This window comes from Trichosurus vulpecula, chromosome 6 (genome assembly GCF_011100635.1).
Source record: "Trichosurus vulpecula isolate mTriVul1 chromosome 6, mTriVul1.pri, whole genome shotgun sequence".
Classification (NCBI taxonomy): domain Eukaryota; kingdom Metazoa; phylum Chordata; class Mammalia; order Diprotodontia; family Phalangeridae; genus Trichosurus; species Trichosurus vulpecula.
The window spans coordinates 8,705,947-8,727,309 of record NC_050578.1 but is presented as its reverse complement, the minus strand read 5'-3'; the positions used below and the strand labels follow the sequence as shown (position 1 = coordinate 8,727,309).

The 21,363-nt window shown below is 39.0% G+C and overlaps 1 protein-coding gene across 1 annotated transcript; it reads left to right on the top strand.

Moving 5' to 3' along the window:
* The first annotated feature begins 1,640 nt into the window (after nucleotides 1–1,640).
* LOC118853664 (proteasome subunit alpha type-1-like) lies at nucleotides 1,641–2,738 on the top strand. The gene has a single exon (XM_036763846.1). The coding sequence runs from the start codon at nucleotides 1,718–1,720 to the stop codon at nucleotides 2,432–2,434; it is 717 nt and encodes a 238-aa protein (XP_036619741.1). The 5' UTR covers nucleotides 1,641–1,717; the 3' UTR covers nucleotides 2,435–2,738.
* The last annotated feature ends 18,625 nt before the right edge of the window (nucleotides 2,739–21,363 follow it).

Sequence of the window (21,363 nt, the reverse complement as noted above, 5' to 3'; positions counted from 1 at the left end):
TCCAGGAAGATTACTATCAGAATCAAAAAGTTAAGAATAAGACAAAATAAGAGGAAAAAAGACTAAAATTATCAAAATCCCAGGAAGAAGAAAATTCAAAAAAACTTGAATAAATAGATTGACCAAGTGGGAATACATTAAGAGTAGAAAGAAACGTGACCTCCAAATCTAGTAAAGAAGTTCAGGCATTGATGAATAAATACTATATAACTAAGGAAAATGATTTAACCCCTGATGAGGCAGAGGACCCTGTGGATTTTTAGGTAAACGAGAAATGAGAATTGTGAGAGGAGACTATGGCATGCACAGAAGAAATAATTCACGAAATAGGAAATCTTGAATCTACAGTGGTAAATCTCAAAAAAACAAAAGAGACAATATTGGGGGTGTAGACATACAGAAGTAAAGGACAATGTGGAAGAACAGAAACAAAAAGTAGTAACATTGAAAGAAAACATGCTCTCTATACATGAAAATATTTTTTTTTATTTTAATTAATTTATTTATTTTTAGTTTACCACACATGGTTCTACATAGTTTTGAGTTCCAGATTTTCTCCCCTCCCTCCCCGCTCCCTCCCCAAGGCAGCGTGGAAGCTCATATAACAGTCCTGTATAACTTCGCATTGAATTAATTTATGCACTAGCCAAGTTGTGGAGAAGAATTATGACCAATGGAATGAATCATGAGAAAGAAGAAACAGAACCAAAAAAAAAAAAAACAAAAACAAAAACAAAAGAGAAGCAGAAAAGGCGAGCATGTAGTGCGCCTCGTTCTGTATTCAAACTTCACAGTTCTTTCTCTGGATGAAGATAGCATTCTCCATCGTGAGTCCCCTGGAGTTGTCCTTGCCCCTTAGGTTGCTGAGAAGAGCGCAGTATGTCAGGGTTGGTCCTCACAGAATCCATATATCTGTGGCTGTGCACAACGTTCTCCTGGCTCTGCTCCACTCACTCAGCATTATGTCATGTAGGTATTTCCAGGTTGTTACGAAGTCTGCATCATCCCCATTTCTTATGGCACAGTAGTATTCCATCACCTTCATATACCACAGCTTGTTCAGCCATTCCCCAATTGATGGGCATCCCTTTGATTTCCAATTCTTGGCTACCACTAAAAGAGCCGCTATAAATAGCCTTGTACATATGGGTCCTTTTCCCGCTTGTGTGATTTCTTTGGGATACAACCCTAGAAGTGGTATTGCTGGGTCAAAGGGTATGAACATATCTATAGCCCTTTGGGCATAGTTCCAAACTGCTCTCCAAAATGGCTGGATCAGCTCACAACTCCACCAGCAATGCAACAATGTTCCAATTTCCCCACATCCTTTCCAGCATTTATCATTTTCCTGTTTTGTTATTTTAGCCAATCTGACAGGAGAGATGTGGTATCTAAGAGTTGTTTTGATTTGCATTTCTCTAATCAGTGGTGATTTAGAGCATGTTTTCATATGCCTGTAGATAGCTTTAATTTCTTCCTCTGAAAACTGCCTGTTCATATCCTTTGACCATTTCTCAATTGGGGAATGGCTTGTATTCCTATATATTTGGCTCAGTTCCCTGTATACTTTAGAAATGAGGCCTTTGGCCTCGCCTGGTGCCGCCGCTCCGATGGAGGTCTCTGCTCTGCCAGCCCCGAGAAAATGTTTTGAAATCAGTACGACAATGATGTCACTGTTTGGAGCCCTCAGGGCAGAATTCATCAAATAGAATATGCAATGGAAGCTGTCAAACAAGGCTCAGCTACTGTGGGCCTGAAATCAAAAACCCATGCTGTACTGGTTGCTTTGAAAAGGGCACAGTCAGAACTGGCAGCTCATCAGAAAAAAATTCTACATGTTGATAATCATATTGGAATCTCAATTGCTGGGCTCACTGCTGATGCCAGGCTCTTGTGCAACTTCATGCGTCAGGAATGTCTGGATTCCAGATTTGTGTTTGATAGACCCCTTCCGGTGTCTCGCCTAGTGTCTCTAATTGGAAGCAAGACCCAGATACCGACACAGCGTTATGGCTGGAGACCATATGGCGTGGGATTGCTCATCGCTGGTTATGACGATATGGGTCCTCACATCTTTCAAACCTGTCCATCTGCAAACTACTTCGACTGTCGGGCTATGTCCATCGGAGCCCGCTCTCAGTCAGCCCGTACTTACTTGGAGAGGTGTATGTCCAACTTCAGTGACTGCAATTTGAAAGAGCTGGTGAAACGTGGTCTTCCTGCCTTACGAGAAACACTTCCTGCAGAACAGGACCTAACTACAAAGAATGTTTCCATTGGAATTGTTGGGAAAGATTTGGAGTTCACAATCTATGATGATGATGATGTGTCTCCTTTCCTGGAAGGTCTTGAAGAAAGACCACAGAGAAAAGCACAGCCTGCTCAGCCTGCTGAGGAACCTGCAGAGAAGGCTGACGAGCCCGTGGAGCACTGATCTGTCTAAGCCAGTCTGTGTCTATGTTAGCAAATCTAAAAGGAACACTTGTGTCCAAAAGCCAGTTATTATCCACGCTTTCAGCCAGATGCAGAGTTACAGAATGAGATGTTCTTAGGAATCAGTCCTGGAAGGATTTTTCCAAGAAACCTAACTATAAGGTTATAACTGGGTGCATTTTCTTTAAGAGGGAGGATGTAATCATTTTCTAGAAAGAATGGGGTATCAGCACTACTGTTTTTATATGAAGAACATATTGTCTTTATGATTTTAAAGGCAACTGTGAAATAAAATTGTTTCAACTAAAAAAAAAAAAAGAAATGAGGCCTTTATCAGAGATACTAGTTGCAAAGATTTTCTCCCAATTTTCTGCTTCCCTCCTAATTCTTGTTGCATTGGCTTTTTTTGTACAAAAACATTTCAATTTGACATAATCAAAATTATCCATTTTGCATTTTGTAATGCTCTCTATCTCTTGTTGGGTCATGAATTCTTTACTTTTCCATAAATCTGATAAGTAAACTATTCCTTGCTTTCCCAAATTACTTATAGTATCAGCTTTTACTCCTAAATCATGAACCCATTTTGACTTTATTTTAGTACGTGGTGTAAGATATTGGTCTATGCCCAGTTTTTGCCCTACTATTTTCCAATTTTCCTAACAGTTTTTGTGAAATAGTGAATTATTAGCCCAGAAGCTGGCCTCTTTGGGTTTATCAAAGAGTAGATTGCTAAACTTGTTGATTTCTCCTACTTGTGTACCTATCCTATTCCACTGATCCACACCCGTGTTTCTTAACCAGTACCAGGCAGTTTTGATGACTGCTGCTCTGTAGTACAGTTTAATATCTGGTGTGGCTAAGCCACCTTCTCTAGCATTTCTTTTCATTAATACCCTAGATACTCTAGACCTCTTGTTTTTCCAAATGAATTTTGTTATTATTTTGTCCAGCTCGGTAAAATGATTTTTTGGTAGTTCGATTGGTATGGCACTGAATAGATAGATTAATTTAGGTAAAATTGTCATTTTTATTATATTAGCTCAGCCTAACCATGAGCAACTGATATTTTTCCATTTATTTAGATCTGATTTTATTCGCGTGAAAAGTGTTTCATAGTTATGTTCATATAGGCCCTGGGTTTGTCTTGGCAAATAGACTCCCAAATATTTTATAGTGCCTTCAGTAACTTTGAATGGAATTTCTCTTTCTATCTCTTGCTGTTGGGCTTTGTCAGTAATGTATAGGAATGCTGAGGATTTATGTGGGTTTATTTTATATCCTGCAACTTTGCTAAAATTGTTTATTATTTCAAGTAGTTTTTTACTTGATTCTCTAGGATTCTCTAGATAAATCATCATATCATCTGCAAAAAGTGATAATTTAGTTTCTTCTTTTCCTATTCTAATTCCTTCAATTTCCTTTTCTTCTCTTATTGCTACAGCTAACGTTTCTAGTACCAAATTGAATAATAGGGGTGATAATGGACATCCTTGTTTCACCCCTGATCTTATTGGGAATGCATCTAGCTTATCCCCATTACAAATAATGCTTGTCGATGGTTTTAGGTAGATACTATTTATAATTTTGAGGAAGGTTCCACTTATTCCTATGCTTTCTAGTGTTTTTAATAGGAATGGGTGTTGTACTTTGTCAAAGGCTTTTTCTGCGTCTACTGAGATGATCATATGGTTTCTGCTAGTTTTGTTGTTGATATGTTCAATTATACTAATAGTTTTCCTAATATTGAACCAGCCTTGCATTCCTGGAACAAATCCTACCTGGTCATAGTGTATTATTCTCGTAATGAGTTGCTGCAATCTTTTTGCTAACATTTTATTTAAAATTTTTGCATCAATATTCATTAGAGAAATTGGTCTATAATTTTCTTTCTCTGTTTTAACTCTACCTGGTTTGGTATTAGTACCATATTTGTGTCATAAAAAGAATTTGGTAGGACTCCTTCTTCACCTATTTTCCCAAATAGTCTACAAAGTATTGGAATTAGTTGTTCTTTAAATGTTTGATAGAATTCACATGTAAAACCATCTGGCCCTGGAGATTTTTTCCTAGGGAGTTCATTGATGGCATGCTCAATTTCTTTTTCTGAGATGGGCTATTAAGAAATTTCACTTCCTTCTCTGTTAGCCTGGGCAGTTTATGTTTTTGTAGATATTCATCCATATCTCTAAGGTTGTCAAATTTATGGGCATACAGTTGGGCAAAATAATTCCTAATTATTGTTTTGATTTCCTCTTCATTAGAGGTGACCTCACCCTTTTCATTTTTGATACTGGTAATTTGATTTTCTTCTTTCTTTTTTTTAATCAAATTGGCCAAAGGTTTATCAATTTTATTGGTTTTTTCATAAAACCAGCTCTTTGTTTTATTTATTAATTCAATAGTTTTCTTGGTTTCAATTTTATTAATCTCTCCTTTGATTTTCATTATTTCTAATTTGGTATTTAATTGGGGGTTTTCAATTTGCTCTTTTTCTAGCTTTTTCAGCTGTATGCCCAGATCATTGATCTCCTCTTTCCCTATTTTATTCATGTAGGCATTTAGGGATATAAAACTTCCCCTAAGAACTGCTTTTCCTGCATCCCATAGGTTTTGGTATCTTGTCTCATTATTGTCATTCTCTTGAATGAAATTATTAATTGTTTCTCTGATTTGTTCTTTGGCCCACTCATTCTTTAGAATTAAATTATTTAGTTTCCAATTAGCTTTTAGCTTATTTTTCCATGGTACTTTATTAAAAATGATTCTTATTGCATCATGATCTGAAAAGGATGCATTGACTACTTCTGCTTTTCTGCACTGGATTGTGAGGTTTTTATGCCCTAGTACATGGTCAATTTTTGAGTATGTGCCATGTACTTTTGAGAAGAAAGTATATTCCCTTTTATCCCCATTCAGTTTTCTCCAGAGGTCTATCATATGTGCCTTTTCTAAAATTCTGTTTACCTCCTTAACTTTTTTCTTATTTATTTTGAGGTTAGATTTATCAAGTTCAGAAAGGGGGAGGTTGAGGTCTCCCAATATTATAGTTTTGCTGTCTAATTCTTCCTGTAACTCCCTTAACCTCTCCTCTAAGAATTTGTATGCCTTACCACTTGGTGCATATATGTTAAGCAATGATATTGCTTCATTGTTTATGGTGCCTTTTAGCAGGATATAATGTCCTTCCTTATCTCTTTTAATTGAATCTATCTTTACTTTTGCTTTGTCTGAGATTAGGATTGCTACACCTGCTTTTTTTACTTTAGCTGAGGCACAATATATTTTACTCCAGCCTTTTACCTTTACCCTGTGTGTATCCCCCTGTTTCAAATGTGTTTCTTGTAAACAGCATATTGTAGGATTATGGTTTTTAATCCATTCTGCTATCTGCTTCTGTTTTGTGAGAATGTTCATCCCCTGCACGTTCAGGGTTATGATTTCTATCTGTGTCTTTTTCTCCATCCTAATTCCCCCTGTTTATGCTTTTATTTCTCCCTTTCCCCTTCTCCTCCTCAACAAAGTTTTGCTTTTGACCACCGCTTTCCTCAGTTAACCCTCCCTCTTTATTCCCCTCCCTTATCTTACTGTTACCCACTTGCTACTTCTCCTCCCCCTTCTGACCACCCCCCTTACCCTCCCACTTCCCGTAGGACAAGTTAGATTCCTAAACTTATCAGAGTATGTTATTCCCTTCTTGAACTAGATCAGATGACAGTAAAGCTCAAATACTGCTCTTCTCCCTCCCTTCTTTCCCTCTACTGTAATATGTTTTTGTGCCACTTCATTTGGTGTAATTTACCCTTTTCTACTACCTCCTTACCGCTTCCCTCGTAGCCCTCCCTTTATATCTCTTATTTATATTTTATATCTTTACATCAGTTAATTTATACAGGCATTCACAACCTATGTATATCTCTTTCAATTGTCATAATAACTGTACCATTCACAAGAATGACTTATATATGTCTGTGTGTGTACATATATATATATATATAAAACATACATCAGATGATATAATCCCACATGAAGATGTAAACAACCTGCCCTTATTGGTTAATAAGGTTTGTGGGGTTTTTCCCCCAGTTACCTTTTTATGTCTCTCTTGAGTTTTGTATTTGGAGATCAAATTTTCCATTGAGTTCTGGCCTTTTCATCAGGAAGGTCTGGAATTCCCTTATTTCATTGAATGTCCATCGCCTTGCCTGGAAAATTATGCTTAGTTTTGCTGGGTAGTTGATCCTTGGTTGTAGTCCCAGCTCCTTTGCTGTTCGGAATATCATATTCCAATTTCTCCTGTCTTTTAATGTGGAAGCTGAGAGATCCTGCGTGATCCTGACTGTAGTTCCACGATATTTGAATTGCTTCTTTTTGGCTGCTTGCAGTATTTTCTCCTTGAGTTTATAGCTCTGAAATTTGGCTATAATATTTCTTGGTGTTTTCAGTTTGGGATCTCTTTCAGGGGGTGATCGGTGAATTCTTCCAATGACTATTTTGCCCTCTGGTTCTAGGACCTCTGGGCAGTTGTCTTTGATAATTTCTTCGAAGATACTGTCAAGGCTCTTTTGTTCATCGTGGATTTCTGGTAGACCAATAACTCTCAAATTGTCTCTCCTGGATCTATTTTCCAGGTCAGTTGTTTTGCCAATCAGATATTCCACATTTTTTTCTATTTTTTCGTTCTTTACGTTTTGTTTTATTACTTCTTGGTGCCTCATAGATTCATTAGCTTCCACTTGCTCAAGTCTATTTTTTAATGAGTTAGTGTTTACATTTTGCTTTTGAGTCTCCTTTTCCAATTGGTTGATTTTGCCTCTTAGGGTGTGATTTTCTCTCTCTAGATTCTGAATCTCCGTAGCCATTTCGCCAATCTTTTTTTCCATATTTTCTTTTAGCTCCCTAATTTGGTTTTTAAAATCCTCCTTTAGCTCTTCCAGCAGTGCTTTTTGGGCTGGAGACCAGTTCATATTACCTTTTGGGGTATCTGATGTATCTACCATATCATTACTTCCTTCTTCCATATTTGTATTTTGATCCTGCCTGTCTCCATAAAAAGAATCTATTGTCCTCGGTTTTTTTGTGTTCTTCTTCATGTTGGTTTGCCTTTTGCTGGCTTTACAACGAATTTCTATCTGTGGGCCTCAGGGCTTTCTGTCCCAGCTTTCTTATTCTGGGGGTTGTGAGTCTAGAATTATAACCTTCAGTTTCCTGAGATGTGGGGGAGGGGTCTGGCTCCCTGGCGTCTCACTCCCTGTGGGTGCTCTCCAGCACTTGCTTTTCAGCAATGGTCTCAGCTGTTTGTTGTTTGAGCTGATGTCTGGCACTCCCCCTGTGGGAGCAAGGTTACGTCTGGGCTGTTGGCGTTGACCCCTGCCGACTCTGCCCCTATGAACTTCTGCTATTTGGTCACTTAAGCCCCACTACTTTCTGCTCAGTTCCAGCGCTCTTTTTTTTTCCCCCCCGAGGGATTCTCTGGGTGGGGAGGGGAGGGATTAGAGCTATTTACGTGGACATTAAGAACTCCCGGAAGTTCAAGAAGCTACGTTTAATACGTTTGGGCTGCAAACTTCTGGAGATGGTGTTTCATGGGTGGCGTTGCGCTGCCTCTCGTCGCTCCCACAGACTGCTGTCCTGTGTTGGGAGTCCTGGGGATCTCCCCCGGTTTTGGGCGCCCAGCTTTCTCCCAGCCCGTCTCCCACGTGGATTTCCCGGCCAGCTGCTTCTGCCTTGGTCTGGAGCAGCTCCGCACTGCACCGAGCACTCTCCGAGCCTACAGGTTCGTGCCTCCGGCCTTTCAGACTCTCCTGGCTCGGAAATTTGCCCCACGCAGACTGCTCGCGGTTTCTGACTCTCTCAAATCTGCTCAAATTCACTTTTTTACGGGAATCTGACAGACCTTGTGAGAGAGCTCCGGTAAGACGCTGCCTTCATGCGGCCATCTTGGCTCTGCCCCCTATTTACAGATTTCTTACACTTTACTATTTTCTATGTACTATAGAATCCAATAACATCAACCTTCTTGCTATTCTTCACAATATTGCATGCCCCAACTCTGTGCCTTTTCACTGTCTGTCCCCTGTGACTTGGAATACTCTTCACATTCACCTTTACCTACTCATTAAATTGGCTTCCTTAAAGGTCTTAACTCAAATCTCACCCTCCATAACATATCTTTCCTGGTTTCTGTTTCTACATGAAAATATTTATCTCAAAGACATAAAATGTAAAGATTATTTAAGGTTTGTAAGTTTCCTAGAACTTAAATAAAAAATCCTAAACATCATAAGGCAAGAAATAACACAAGAAAACTACCCCCCATTTTTGAACACAGAAAAACAAAGTGTCAATTGAAAGCACCCATGGGTATCTTCCCCCTCCCCGCCAAAAAAAAAAACCAAAGCTGCAAATTCCAAGACACCTAGTAGTTAAATTTAATAATTCTATTGATAACAAATTGTGAGAGCAACCAGGAAAAAGGCCTTCTAAGACAATCGAAAAGAAATTTAAATAATACAAGACTATTCTGCACCAACCAGAAAACACAAGAGAAACTGGAATAATGTGTTCTGAAGAGCAATGAAGCTCCCGATGCAGCCCAATGTGGCCTACCCTACAAATTTGAGTATATCTTATAGATATGAAGGGGGAAAAAAGATGGACGTTCAAAAAGAAAGAGGCACTCAAAACATTCTTAGAAAGAAAATTAAAAAGAAAAGAAAAGAATCTGAGATTTTTTTTCCTAATATCCCGGACAATAGAAATACAAGGATTGTAAATAAATATAGCAGCCAAGGACAACAACAAATTTAAATAGACAGCATAAAGACAATTAAATGTGCACAGAGAAATGAGAGTGAAAGTAGAAGACAATTAGAAGTGGAGAAATAGGCCTGAAACATCATGAACTAAATCTTAGAACGCCTTGCCTACAAGTGAATGGGTGTTTTATTACCAGACTAAATTACATAACAGAAGAGTTCATAAGAAAGGAGGGAAAGAAGAACAAAGAGGGGGGATATGTGATGTAACCTAAAGTAGTCAAAGACTAACATAGAAGGGAAAATAACTTCTGCCATGCCTTAGGAAGAAGGGAGACTATTGGAGAATGGTCAAGGAGGAAAAGAAAAGGATAGAAAAAGAAGGAAGAGGTTACTACTAACAAATGTTCCTATGAGTGAAGATAGATACTCCAGAACAGAAAATGGGGACCTTCCAATGGGTATTATCCTCAAGAACTTGGTGCTTAGAGAGATAATTCATCCTGCCTCAGTAATAGGAGAATCAGAACTCCTGGGGGAAACTGACACCCAGAAAAGTGGAAGTGCGTGGATGCAAGGAAGGCAAGGAAGGCAAATGGGGAAAAATATCAACTGGAGTTTCTCTGCTGATAAAAGCAGCAACTACCAGTGAAAACACATAATGCTTAATGTCAGTCCACATTTGCAAATATAGTCTTATCACTATTTCTGCACATTAGTGATTTTTAAAACCTCTTACAATGAGGCAATTGCCTACATAATCAGCCTAGCAACCGTATAAAAAAATGAACAATCAGAAATGCAGATATCTTCTCTACATAATACCTAACATCCAAATACTTAGACATGAAACTTTTGACTTAATTTTTCAACATTCATCCTGATAGCTCTGGTTTCTATGTTGGTGTAATCCTTCTATCAAAGGTTACTTTCTGACGTGCAGTGCCAGTGTATACTTTTGTAGACTCCTGACATCTCTGCTCATTGTTTCTACCCAGACACTCTGGAAATTTTAGTATCTGACTTCCCATGGGGTAGTCAACTCTCTTTCCAAGCATAGCACATGCTTTTGAATGAGTATACAACCTTCCACTTACACTGGTGAATTAGATCCCCAGAGTTTGGTTACTGTGTCTTTCCTCAAAGTCTAGCAGTAGCCCTGAGAGGTTAAAACATGTCTTTTTCACTGCTATAGCTCAAGAGCCCTTCAACGGTATGCTCACAAACTTGTACTATTCTTACCTTAACATCTACACAAATACTCCTTTCTAAAAGCTAGTTAAATCTGACTGACTAGTAATGAACTGATAGTCATGTGTGAAAACACACTAGTGGGGCTAACTAGCGGTTGCACTAGAAAAGACAGTTCTTCAACCCTTCAATGCTACTCTTGAACCCCACAACATGTGCTACACAAGCATAAAGGTTAACAAGACTCAAAACATAAACACTTTTATATACAAATTAATAGAATCAGATAGTATTCAGAAATAAAATCACAGAAAGTAATTCTATGTACCTGTAGGTAACCCTCCACTAAAGACTTATGCAGTATCCCATAGGACTGACCTCACTGGTCTCTCACTGGGGGTGGTCAGGGTATACTCTACACCAAGGCTCACTGCTGTGGCCCTTTTATCTGTGCCATTGTTTATTTCTGACACCTCTTGCCTCCAGTGCCTTCACCAAACTACTCTCTCTGACTGCTGCCAGTCTTCTCAATTATAAAATTCTGTAACTCTGCTTCCAGCAACTCTTTCCAGCTCCCAGAAAGTTGCTACTTGTTTGTAACTTTGGGCAACTCATTTAACCTCTATCTGCCTTAGATTATTCAACTGTAAAAGGGAATTATAACAGTACCCATCTCCCAGCTTGTCATAAGAATCAAATGAGATTTTTGTAAAGTGCTTAGAACAGAGCCTGGCACATAGTAGATGCTTAATAAATGCCTGTTTCCTTCCTTCCATATAGGCTTCTGAAGCTACTCGGTTTTGTCATTCTCCTAAGCCTCCGACAGATAACATTCATTCCCATTCCCAGGGGAACACCTCTCAAACATCTGACCTAAATGGAAAGAATTAGGTTAGAGCTCCAAAGCACAGCTCTAGACCAGTTATTCTGACCCTTTCTTTTGTACGCTGGTCTTCACAGCCCCAGACCTCATACACAGGAGGTCACAATGTTTATAGAATGCTTGCATTTTCACATGTAGAGCTTATTACCATTAACATCCCTTGTCCCCAGTGCCCAGCTAATGGATCTCTTACTGATGTTGACACTTCCCCTGGGTCTAAGGATTCAAGGGAATAACTTCACTATCTTCCCATTTTCCTTTTGTCTCTAACATTCCTTTTGAGAGCTAGGGTATAAAATTACTGTAACGGCAACCACACTGGCCCAGGATGGCGGCTGGCACAGGTTCTTAGATCTGCTTTTCTAGGAAACACTGCTCAAAAAGAGGTTAATAATCATACTTTTAATTGCATTCACTAGTTCAAGGGAAAGGTCAGCACCCTGAATGTCAGAGAAAATACAGGCATAGAAATTAGCATAAAGACCAACAGACAGAGCTCTTAACTGCCTGAATCAAAGCAGTGTTGCTTTACACCACAGGATGGAGAGAGCCTTTACATCTGAGCAGTCAAGGAATTCTGAACATATGGCTACTCAGAGTCTCAACAAGGGAATCAAAAGATCCTTCTCATAAATGAACCTCCAAAGCAAAATCTCACTTCAGAATATATATATATATATATATATATATATATATATATATATATATATATATATATAGATATATATATATATATATACCTTTTTGATTAATAGGCTCAGAGCCAGAAGGCATCACAACCCTAGTTACTCAGTTCCTAATTAGAAATTAGCAAAAGGCGTGAAAGCCTTCCTATAAGCAAGCTTCCCCTAAGCAAGTTCCTCCCCCAATAGGATCTGTGATTCAGGATGTATCACAGCTGTGAGCTAGGCCAGAGCTCAAAGCAGGACACATAAGCCTATTAACGGATGGGGAAGATCTTCATATCCCATTAACATTAAAATTACCCAGGTCTGTTTCCCAAAGAATAATTATGATTATTATTATGATTATTATATTATATATATAATTATTATGATGATGATGATTACATAATGGCATTTCTGATTTTCAAAATGCTTTACAAATATTGTCTCATTTGATCCTCACAACAACGCTGGGAGGTTGTCGTTATTGCTGTTTGTCCTTCATTCTCAAAGAGGACAAACGACATGAGGAGGGTGATATCTTGACTTGCAAGTGAATTGGCTTTAAGTGAGGCAGAGCTGTGCAAAGTCATCAGCCTCACTCTCTCCTCTAGAGTCATCAGAGTCCAAGATGTAGATCAGGACAACTGGGGATGACCCCAAATGCAGTGGGAGACTTTGTAACCTACAGTCTTTCACCCTGAGAGATAGGTATTATTATAACGCCCATTTTATTTTTTTTAAATTTTGTTTTTATTTAATATATTTACTTTCCAGCATTGATTTTCACAAGAGTTTGAATTACAAATTTTCTCCCCATTTCTACCCTCCCCCCCGCTCCAACATGGCATATACTCTGGTTGCCCTGTTTCCCAGTCAGCCCTCCCTTCTGTCACCCCACTCCCCTCCCATCCCCTTTTCCCTTCCTTTCTTGTAGGGCAAGATAAATTTCTATGCCCCATTGCTGTGTATCTTATTTTCTAGTTGCATGCAAAAACTTTTTTTTTGTTTTTGAACATCTGTTTTTAAAACTTTGAGCTCCAAATTCTCTCCCCTCTTCCCTCCCCACCCACTCTCCCTAAGAAGGCAAGCAATTCAACATAGGCCACATGCGTATCATTATGTACAACCCTTCCACAATACTCATGTTGTTAAAGACTAACTATATTTTCTTTCTTCCTAACCTATCACCCTTTATTGAATTTTCTCCCTTGACCCTGTCCCTTTTTGAAAGTGTTTGTTTTTGATTACCTCCACCCCCATCTGCCCTCCCTTCTATCATCCCCCCTTTTTTATCTTCTTCCTCCTTTTTTCCTGTGGGGTAAGATACCCAAATGAGTATGTATGGTATTCCCTCCTCAGGTCAAATCTGATGAGAGCAAGATTCACTCATTCCCCCTCACCTGCCTTCTCTTCTTTACCTGCAGAACTGCTTTCTCTTGCCACTTTTATGCAAGATAATTTACCCCACTCTATCTCTCCCTATCTCCCGCTCTCAATATATTCCTCTCTCATCCCTTAATTTGATTTTATTTCTTTTAGACATCTTCCCTTCATCTTCAACTCACCCTGTGCCCTCTCTCTCTCTCTCTCTCTTCTCTCTCTCTCTCTCTCTCTCTCTTCTCTCTCTCTCTCTCTCTCTCTCTCTCTCTCTCTCTCTCTCTCTCTATATATATATATATATATATATATATATATATATGTACATATATGTGTGTGTATACACATACATATATGCATACATACCACTCACATATACATATATATACATAAATATATATATATATATATATGCATATTCCCTTTAGCTACCCTAATACTGAGGTCTCATGAATCATACACATCATCTTTCTATGTAGGAATGTAAACAAAACAGTTCAACTTTAGTAAGTCCCTTGCAATTTCTGTTTCTTGATTACCTTTTCATGCTTCTCTTGATTCTTGTGTTTGAAAGTCAAATTTTCTATTCAGCTCTGGTCTTTTCACTGAGAAAGCTTGAAAGTTCTGTATTTTATTGAAAGTCCATATTTTGCCTTGGAGCATGATACTCAGTTTTGCTGAGTAGGTGATTCTTGGTTTTAATCCTAGCTCCATTGACCTCCGGAATATCGTATTCCAAGCCCTTCGATCTCTTAATGTAGAAGCTGCTAGATCCTGGATTATTCTGATTGTATTTCCACAATACTCAAATTGTTTCTTTCTGGCTGCTTGCAATATTTTCTCCTTGATCTGGGAGCTCTGGAATTTGGTGACAATATTCCTAGGAGATTTCTTTTGGGGATCTATTTGAGGAGGTGATCAGTGGATTCTTTCAATTTCTATTTTGCCCTGTGGCTCTAGAATATCAGGGCAGTTCTCCTTGATAATTTCTTGAAAGATGATATCTAGGCTCTTTTTTTGATCATGCCTTTCAGGTAGTCCAATAATTTTTAAATTATCTCTTCTGGATCTATTTTCCAGGTCAGTGGTTTTTCCAGTGAGATAGTTCACATTGTCTTCCATTTTTTTCATTCCTTTGGTTCTGTTTTATAATATCTTGATTTCTCATCAAGTCACTAGCTTCCACTTGCTCCAATCTCATTTTTAAGGTAATATTTTCTTCAGTGGTCTTTTGGAAGAATGCCTTTCAAAGCATTCTTCTCCTCATTGGCTTTTTGGAGCTCTTTTGACATTTGAGTTAGTCTATTTTTTAAGGTGTTGTTTTCTTCAGGGTATTTTTCAGTATTTTTTTGGGTCTCCTTTAGCAAGTCATTGACTTGTTTTTCATGGTTTTCTCACATCCTTCTCATTTCTCTTCCTAATTTTTCCTCTACTTCTCTAACTTTCTTTTCCAAATCCTTTTTGAGCTCTTCCATGGCCTGAGACCAGTTCATGTTTCTCTTGGAGGCTTTTGTTGTAGGCTCTTGGACTTTGTTGATTTCTTCTGGCTGTATGTTTTGGTCTTCTTTGTCATCAAAGAAAGCTTCCAAAGTCTGAGACTGAATCTGGGTGCGTTTTCACTGCCTGGCCATGTTCCCAGCCAACTAACTTGACCCTTGAGTTTTTCATGGGGGTATGACTGCTTGTAGAGTAAAGAGAAGTATGTTCCAAGCTTGGGGGGATGCGCCAGCTCTGCCACACCAGCACTCCTCCCTCCCCAAGAACCCCCAACCCGGACTGGGCTTAGATCTTCAGCAGGCTGTACACTCCTGCTCTGATCCGCCACTTAATCCCTCCCACCAGGTGGGCCTGGGGCCAGAAGCAACTGCAGCTGTAGTTTTGTAGCTGCCCCACCTCTGCTGCCTCTGGGGTGATAGCCGAACCACGAAGTCCTTCCACTCTCACAGCTTCTCCCACTAACCTTCTCTGTTGTCTTTGGTGTTTGTGGGTTGAGAAGTCTGGTAACTGCTGCAGCTCACTGATTCAGGGTGCTAGGGCACACTCTGCCTGGCTCCCGGTCTGGTTGGTCCATGCCACCCACGCTGGGCTCTGCTCCACTCTGCTCCACTCCGCTCCCAGCTCCATGCAGGATAGACCTTACCCAGAAACCACCCAGGCTGTCCTGGGCTAGAGCCCTGCTTCCCTCTGCTATTTTGTGAATTCTGCAGTTCTTCTCTGTTGTCTTTGGTGTTTTGGGTTGAGAAGTCTGGCAACTCTCACTGATTCAGGGTGCTAGGGCCTGCTCCGCCCGCTCCTGCTTCTGGTTGGTCCGCTGGTCTCTGCTGTGCTCCGCTCTGCTCTGCTCCCAGCTCTGTGTGCGAAAGACCTCACCCAGCAACCATCCAGGCTGTCCTGGGCTGGAGCCCTGCTTTCCTTTGCTATTTTGTGGGTTCTGCAGTTCTAGAATTGGTTCAGAGCCATTTTTTATAGGTTTTTGGAGGGACTTGGCGGGGAACTCACGCTAGTCCCTGCTTTCCAGCCACCATCTTGATTCCGCCCCTATAATGCCCATTTTAGAGATAAGCAAACTGAGGCAGACAGAGGCTAAATGACTTGTCCAGGATTACACAAAACTAAAAAGTACATGAAGCCAGATTTGAATTCAGGTGTCCCTGATTCCAGGAAGGAGTTGGCTTCTCCAAATGTGCCAGGGAAAAAGAGGATTGCTCTCTGCCCCATGTGCATCATACCAGGAAATTACTTGTGAAAGCAGACGTAGACAATTTCTTAAGGATTCATCCTTAAGAAAACCAGATGGCTTTCTCTCCCTACACATGAATAAAAGAGCTTTCCTGGCACATAATAGACTTAATAGACATAATGCCTTTTTCGGGTACTTGGTCTTTTATGGACACTTGGACTTCTGAAATGTATGGCTTTTCACTAAATAAGCACATAGGATGCTGAAGAAATCCAAGTAAATCCAAGAGTCTTGGATTCTTTTCCTTGTCTCCTAATAGCTAGCTGTGTATCCTGTGGGAAGTTATTTCATTTCCCCATGCATGGACTTATCCAGTTGGTCTTTAAAAAGAGTTTAAATTAAATTACCTCTATAATTTCTTTCCTCCTAATGCCCCTAAAGCATTCTTGAATATCTTTAGAAATAATTGTTCCCCCTGAGAAAGAAGTACAAAGAAGGATTTATCATCAACTGATAAATATTATTCCATTATTTTGGAAGCCTTGACCATTCCAAGACATGAAGCCACCCATTAAGACTGGAAGAGGTTATGATCTGCATAGGGAGGTGAGAGAAATAATGAATTTTTTAAAAGTAAGTTGTAGCTGTTATTTAAGTCGTGTATTTTTATGCTAAAGACTACACAAAAAATGCTGAAATTTCACCTACTTATATTTCAGCTTAAGCTTGTGTTTGATAGGGTACTCAATTATAAGTCATCACAACTTTTAACAAAGCATCTTTGAAGCTCATCTCATATTATACGATTTTGATTACTCAATTTAAAGTAAAAGGAATGTTCTTCAGTGTAGGATTCCCTGTCAGAGACTTCAAAAGAAATGAGATGAATATAGCTACTAATATTTTCAGTCATCACAAAGAAGCTATTTAATTGCCTCAATGTAATTTAACAATTTGGGGTGGAAGAGGTATTGAAGATAATGAGGGTCCTTGCTGATAATTTCTTCCTTTATGTTTTGAAGGTCAATGTGGGTATGCCCACATACCCACTATGAAGTCAATATAAGGTACACATACATTCTCAAGTACTCTCATACTGGACTGCCATTCATTTTTACCTGTATGTAATATATTTTAAAACCCTGGTTCTCAATCTCTAGGCTGAGGGTCTTCCAAATCTATAACGCACACCAAGCATTGTCATTCTGATCTTGATTTCACTCCAACAAAACATGCATTGTTACTTAGTATAAAATGAAGCAAACACCTCCGTAGCCTGAATGAGTAACATGTCTTATACATACAGGTGTAGCTATTTTTAAAAGTTATGTGCGTATGTATGTGAAAGATGTAAATATGCTGATATGCTTGATAAAAACAAATTAATCCAAGACAATGGTTCTTAACCTTCTTTGTATAATGTACTCCCTTGGCAATCTAATGAAACCTATCTCCTCCTTTTAAGAATAATATTTTAAATATCTAAAAAATATACACATTACAAAGGAAAATTATTATATCAAAATACAGCTATAAAAAGTTTTAAAAGAAGTTTATGAATCCCCAGGTTTGGGACCTTGATCCAAAATATTCATAGTGGATTCATAGTGCTTTTTGTCAATTGTGTATTTACTAAATCAACAGACATTGTTAGAACTACCATCAAAAGAGAGTACAAAAGATGTCTTTACCTGAAAAGAGAGTCCTCATCCTCAAAAAGTTTGAGAACTGCTGTTTTTTTTTAATAAACCCATGAGATTTAATGTTACAATACTCAAGAAACATGTGACTATCCACTTGGACCAAAGACTATCAATGCTATTAAGATGGCTTTTGTTTATGTAGCTATGTATCTATGAGGGATTGTTTATATAGAATGAAAAGAATATGCTGGGATGCTGTAAGAAGGGAAGAATTAAAATTCCTACTCCATCTCTTCCTGGCTCCCACCTTTGGAATATGGGCATCACCATTCTTCTCCATCAATTCCTTACCTTCCTAATGTACACAACTTACTCTCTTATCATCCCTTTCTGCCTCGATACCATAGTTGAGGGGAAAAAAATCCCAACAGAATCTGATTTTCTTTTTCATTTTATTCCATGCCAGTGTATATATCATATCAATCTCTCTGTATGTCTCTGTCTCTCTGTCTCTGTCTGTCTCTCTCTCCCCACTTCTTGTCTCTCTTTGTCTCTGTCTCTTCCCATTCACAAGAGTGATACATGTATAAGAAAAGAAATTGCTATGGTTTACCATATTTTTATCCTATGCTGGTTGTCAATACTAATTGAACAAAAATATAAGCAAACTTTGAAGAACAGACAAGTTTGTATTTAACACGTACTATCCCAAGCCAGGACAAAGGAAAGAAAAAAATCACTGTTTTGTATCAGTTCTGCCAAGTGGAAAGCTTGGCAATGACCAGTCCCCCCCCCCAAATACTACTCTCCTCTTGGTCATGGTGGACAGATCCAGTAGTGGCAGCTGTCATGTTTCGGTGGCTGTTCAAATGTTTGCCTCCGCAGCTGTTTCAGTTTTTCTTCTTCCAAATTCCTACTCAGAATGTCTGAGCTCACCTCCATCTCCATACACATTGCCCTCTCACAAGATTTCTCCTGTGGGGCGAAGGGAAGATGATATAGTTTCTTTAAGACAAAGGCCCAAACTGAAAAATTTCTGGGCAGTCCCAAACTTTATCTCTACATATACATACATTCCCATATACACACATGAATATACGCGTTCATACATATATGCACATGCATGTATATGCACATATGCATATACTTATATACACATATTTGTTTAATTGTTTTAATTGAATACAATATGAATGGACCATCTTACTTCTAATCAAGACTGTCATATCTTTTTGCTCTTGTAGCTTATTGCCTCCTGTCCACAATCTAGTCTGTTTAGTTGATTTGAGCAATCCACTCTTCTGGTCTGTAGTACCTAAAAGGCATAACCACCTGAGCCCCATTCTGTTTCTGATAGTCTTTTTCTTCTTTCCTACAAAATAAGACAGACTGCCTCTGTCAGCAGCTTTCAAACCAAAAGATGATTCAGACTCTTTTCAGAAATAGCAGAAGCTCATAAAATCCAAAAAGATGACTGGCTTCCAAGTTTGGGGTCTTATGGCCTTTTATTTTTCCCCTTTAACTTTGGGTGTACAGATCAGCATAAAAATTCTGCCTCTGATCAAGTAGAAAGGGACACAAAATGGGGACCCTTCTCTACTAGGCATGTTTTTATTTTTCAGGTAACAAAGGAGATCCCTTTCTGAAATATTTTCTTGAGAGAGCAGAATTTAAATTTATAACACCATCCTCTTCTGTTCATTATATATTGAGTTCAAGCTAAAAGAAAAGAAGAGGGTATTTCAACCACACAAAAGCAAAAACCATTCCTCCGCAGTGACAGCCACCTACATGAATGAGAAACATCTTTCCTTTGCTTCCTATCAAAACAAGTAACTTATGAGGAAGGGCTAGAAATCAGGACTGAGTTTTCTCTGCTCTAGAGAACTCAGAGTTGATTTAACACTCTTCCATAGCAAGTAACCACCTTCTCTACAATTTTATAGTCTTGTCAAGTTACCTTGAGCACAGTTAAGTGACTTGTCCAGGGTCACACTGCTAGTATATGTCAGGCACGAGTTAGCTCTCTTTCCATGAGAATCATGTCACCTCTTCAACTGACAAGGAAATAGCTGCTACGTACTTGGATTGTCCATACAAGATCTCTACTGTCAAATTCACAACTTCTAAACACTCCACTTCAGTTTGCATCATATTAACCTGGCCGTTTCCTAGTTTTCTTTAGAAATATTTTCAATTCCCAAGTAATTTCAGTGAAATGGCTCAGTTTGGCATATGCCTATTAACCTGAGGTCCTTGAACTTTTGAAAAATATATATTGATAACTTTATTTCAATATAATTAGTTTCTTTTATAATGCCATGGATTTTATTTTATGTATTTCAAATCAAGTCAATAAGCTTTTGAAAACAGTATTCCAAGAAGGGGTTCATAGGCTTGCTCAGATTGCCAAAGGAGTCCATCACACACATGCGTGCATGTACACACACACACACACACACACACACACACACATGCACATACACGCACACACACGCTAAAACCTCTTTCCCTGTCTTGTGAGCTCCCTTTAGTCCTCCAATGCTACAACACTGTACTCTAGTACTTCTAAAGTGGGGCAGCTAGGTGGAGCAGTGGATAGAATACTGGGCCTAAAGTCGGGTAGACTCACCTTCCTGAGCTCAAATCTGGCCTCAGACACTTACTACCTGTGTGACCCTGGGCAAGTCACTTAACTATGTTTGCCTCAGTCTCCTCACCTGTAAAATGAGCTGAAGAAGGAAATGGCAAACCACTCCAGTACCTTTACCAAGAAAACCCCCCAATAGGGTCATAGAGAGTCAGTCATAAGGGAAAAATAAATGATTAATGGTTTCTAAAATCTGGAGCTAACATTAGCATCTTTTCCCTTTCAGAACTTGGCTGAGAAAGACGAAGTAATGGAAGGTGGATGGCGAAGGAACTGTTATAGGCAAGATAAACCTGGTCATTATCTTTTCTGTAAATTCTCCAGGAAAAGATTTGACTAAAGATCTTTATTGAGGTGGTCAATATAACCAACATCGCTTCTCCCTTCTGTCCTTCTAGCTGGCCACATTTAACATCTCTGAACTTCAGCTTCCTGATCTGTAAAACTGGATTGATAATCATAGCACTTAGCTGACATAGTTACTGTCAGAATCAAACGAGATGGTATCTATAGAGTGTTTTGTAAATCCTTAAAGTATTATATAGATATGAGCCGTCATTATACTCACTCCTCTATGTACATTCATGCCCACACTGTGAACATCGCAGTCAGGAGAAGTTAAGGGTCAGGCTGTTGAGTTTTGAAGGCCAATAACTCCAGGCTCTATTTAATAAATGCAATACAAAGGTTGCTCTGACAGATTTTCTGTATATTCTCCAAGCACCAGCGTGTCAGGAATTCTTTGTATAGCGTGGGCCATTCCAAAAGAAAAACTACCCCAGAAGTTGAGATGACAAGGAGCATCAGTTGTGGAAGAAGGGTGGGGGAGGAGGCACAGGATATATATTCTAGTCTCTTCATAAACCAGGCAGGATGCCTGATGATCGGAATGGTTCATATGTCACGAGCTGGCATCTTTCTGCTGATTTGAGAGCCCTGTAATGGTTTATTGACTTAATCCTCACTTTCCTTTACTTCCACAGTAGAAGAAACTATTTTCTTATAATTTAGTGTCAAATGATTTTTGAATAATGAAATTGGAAGGCAGATGAAACTTTAGATGAAACAATGGGGATAATT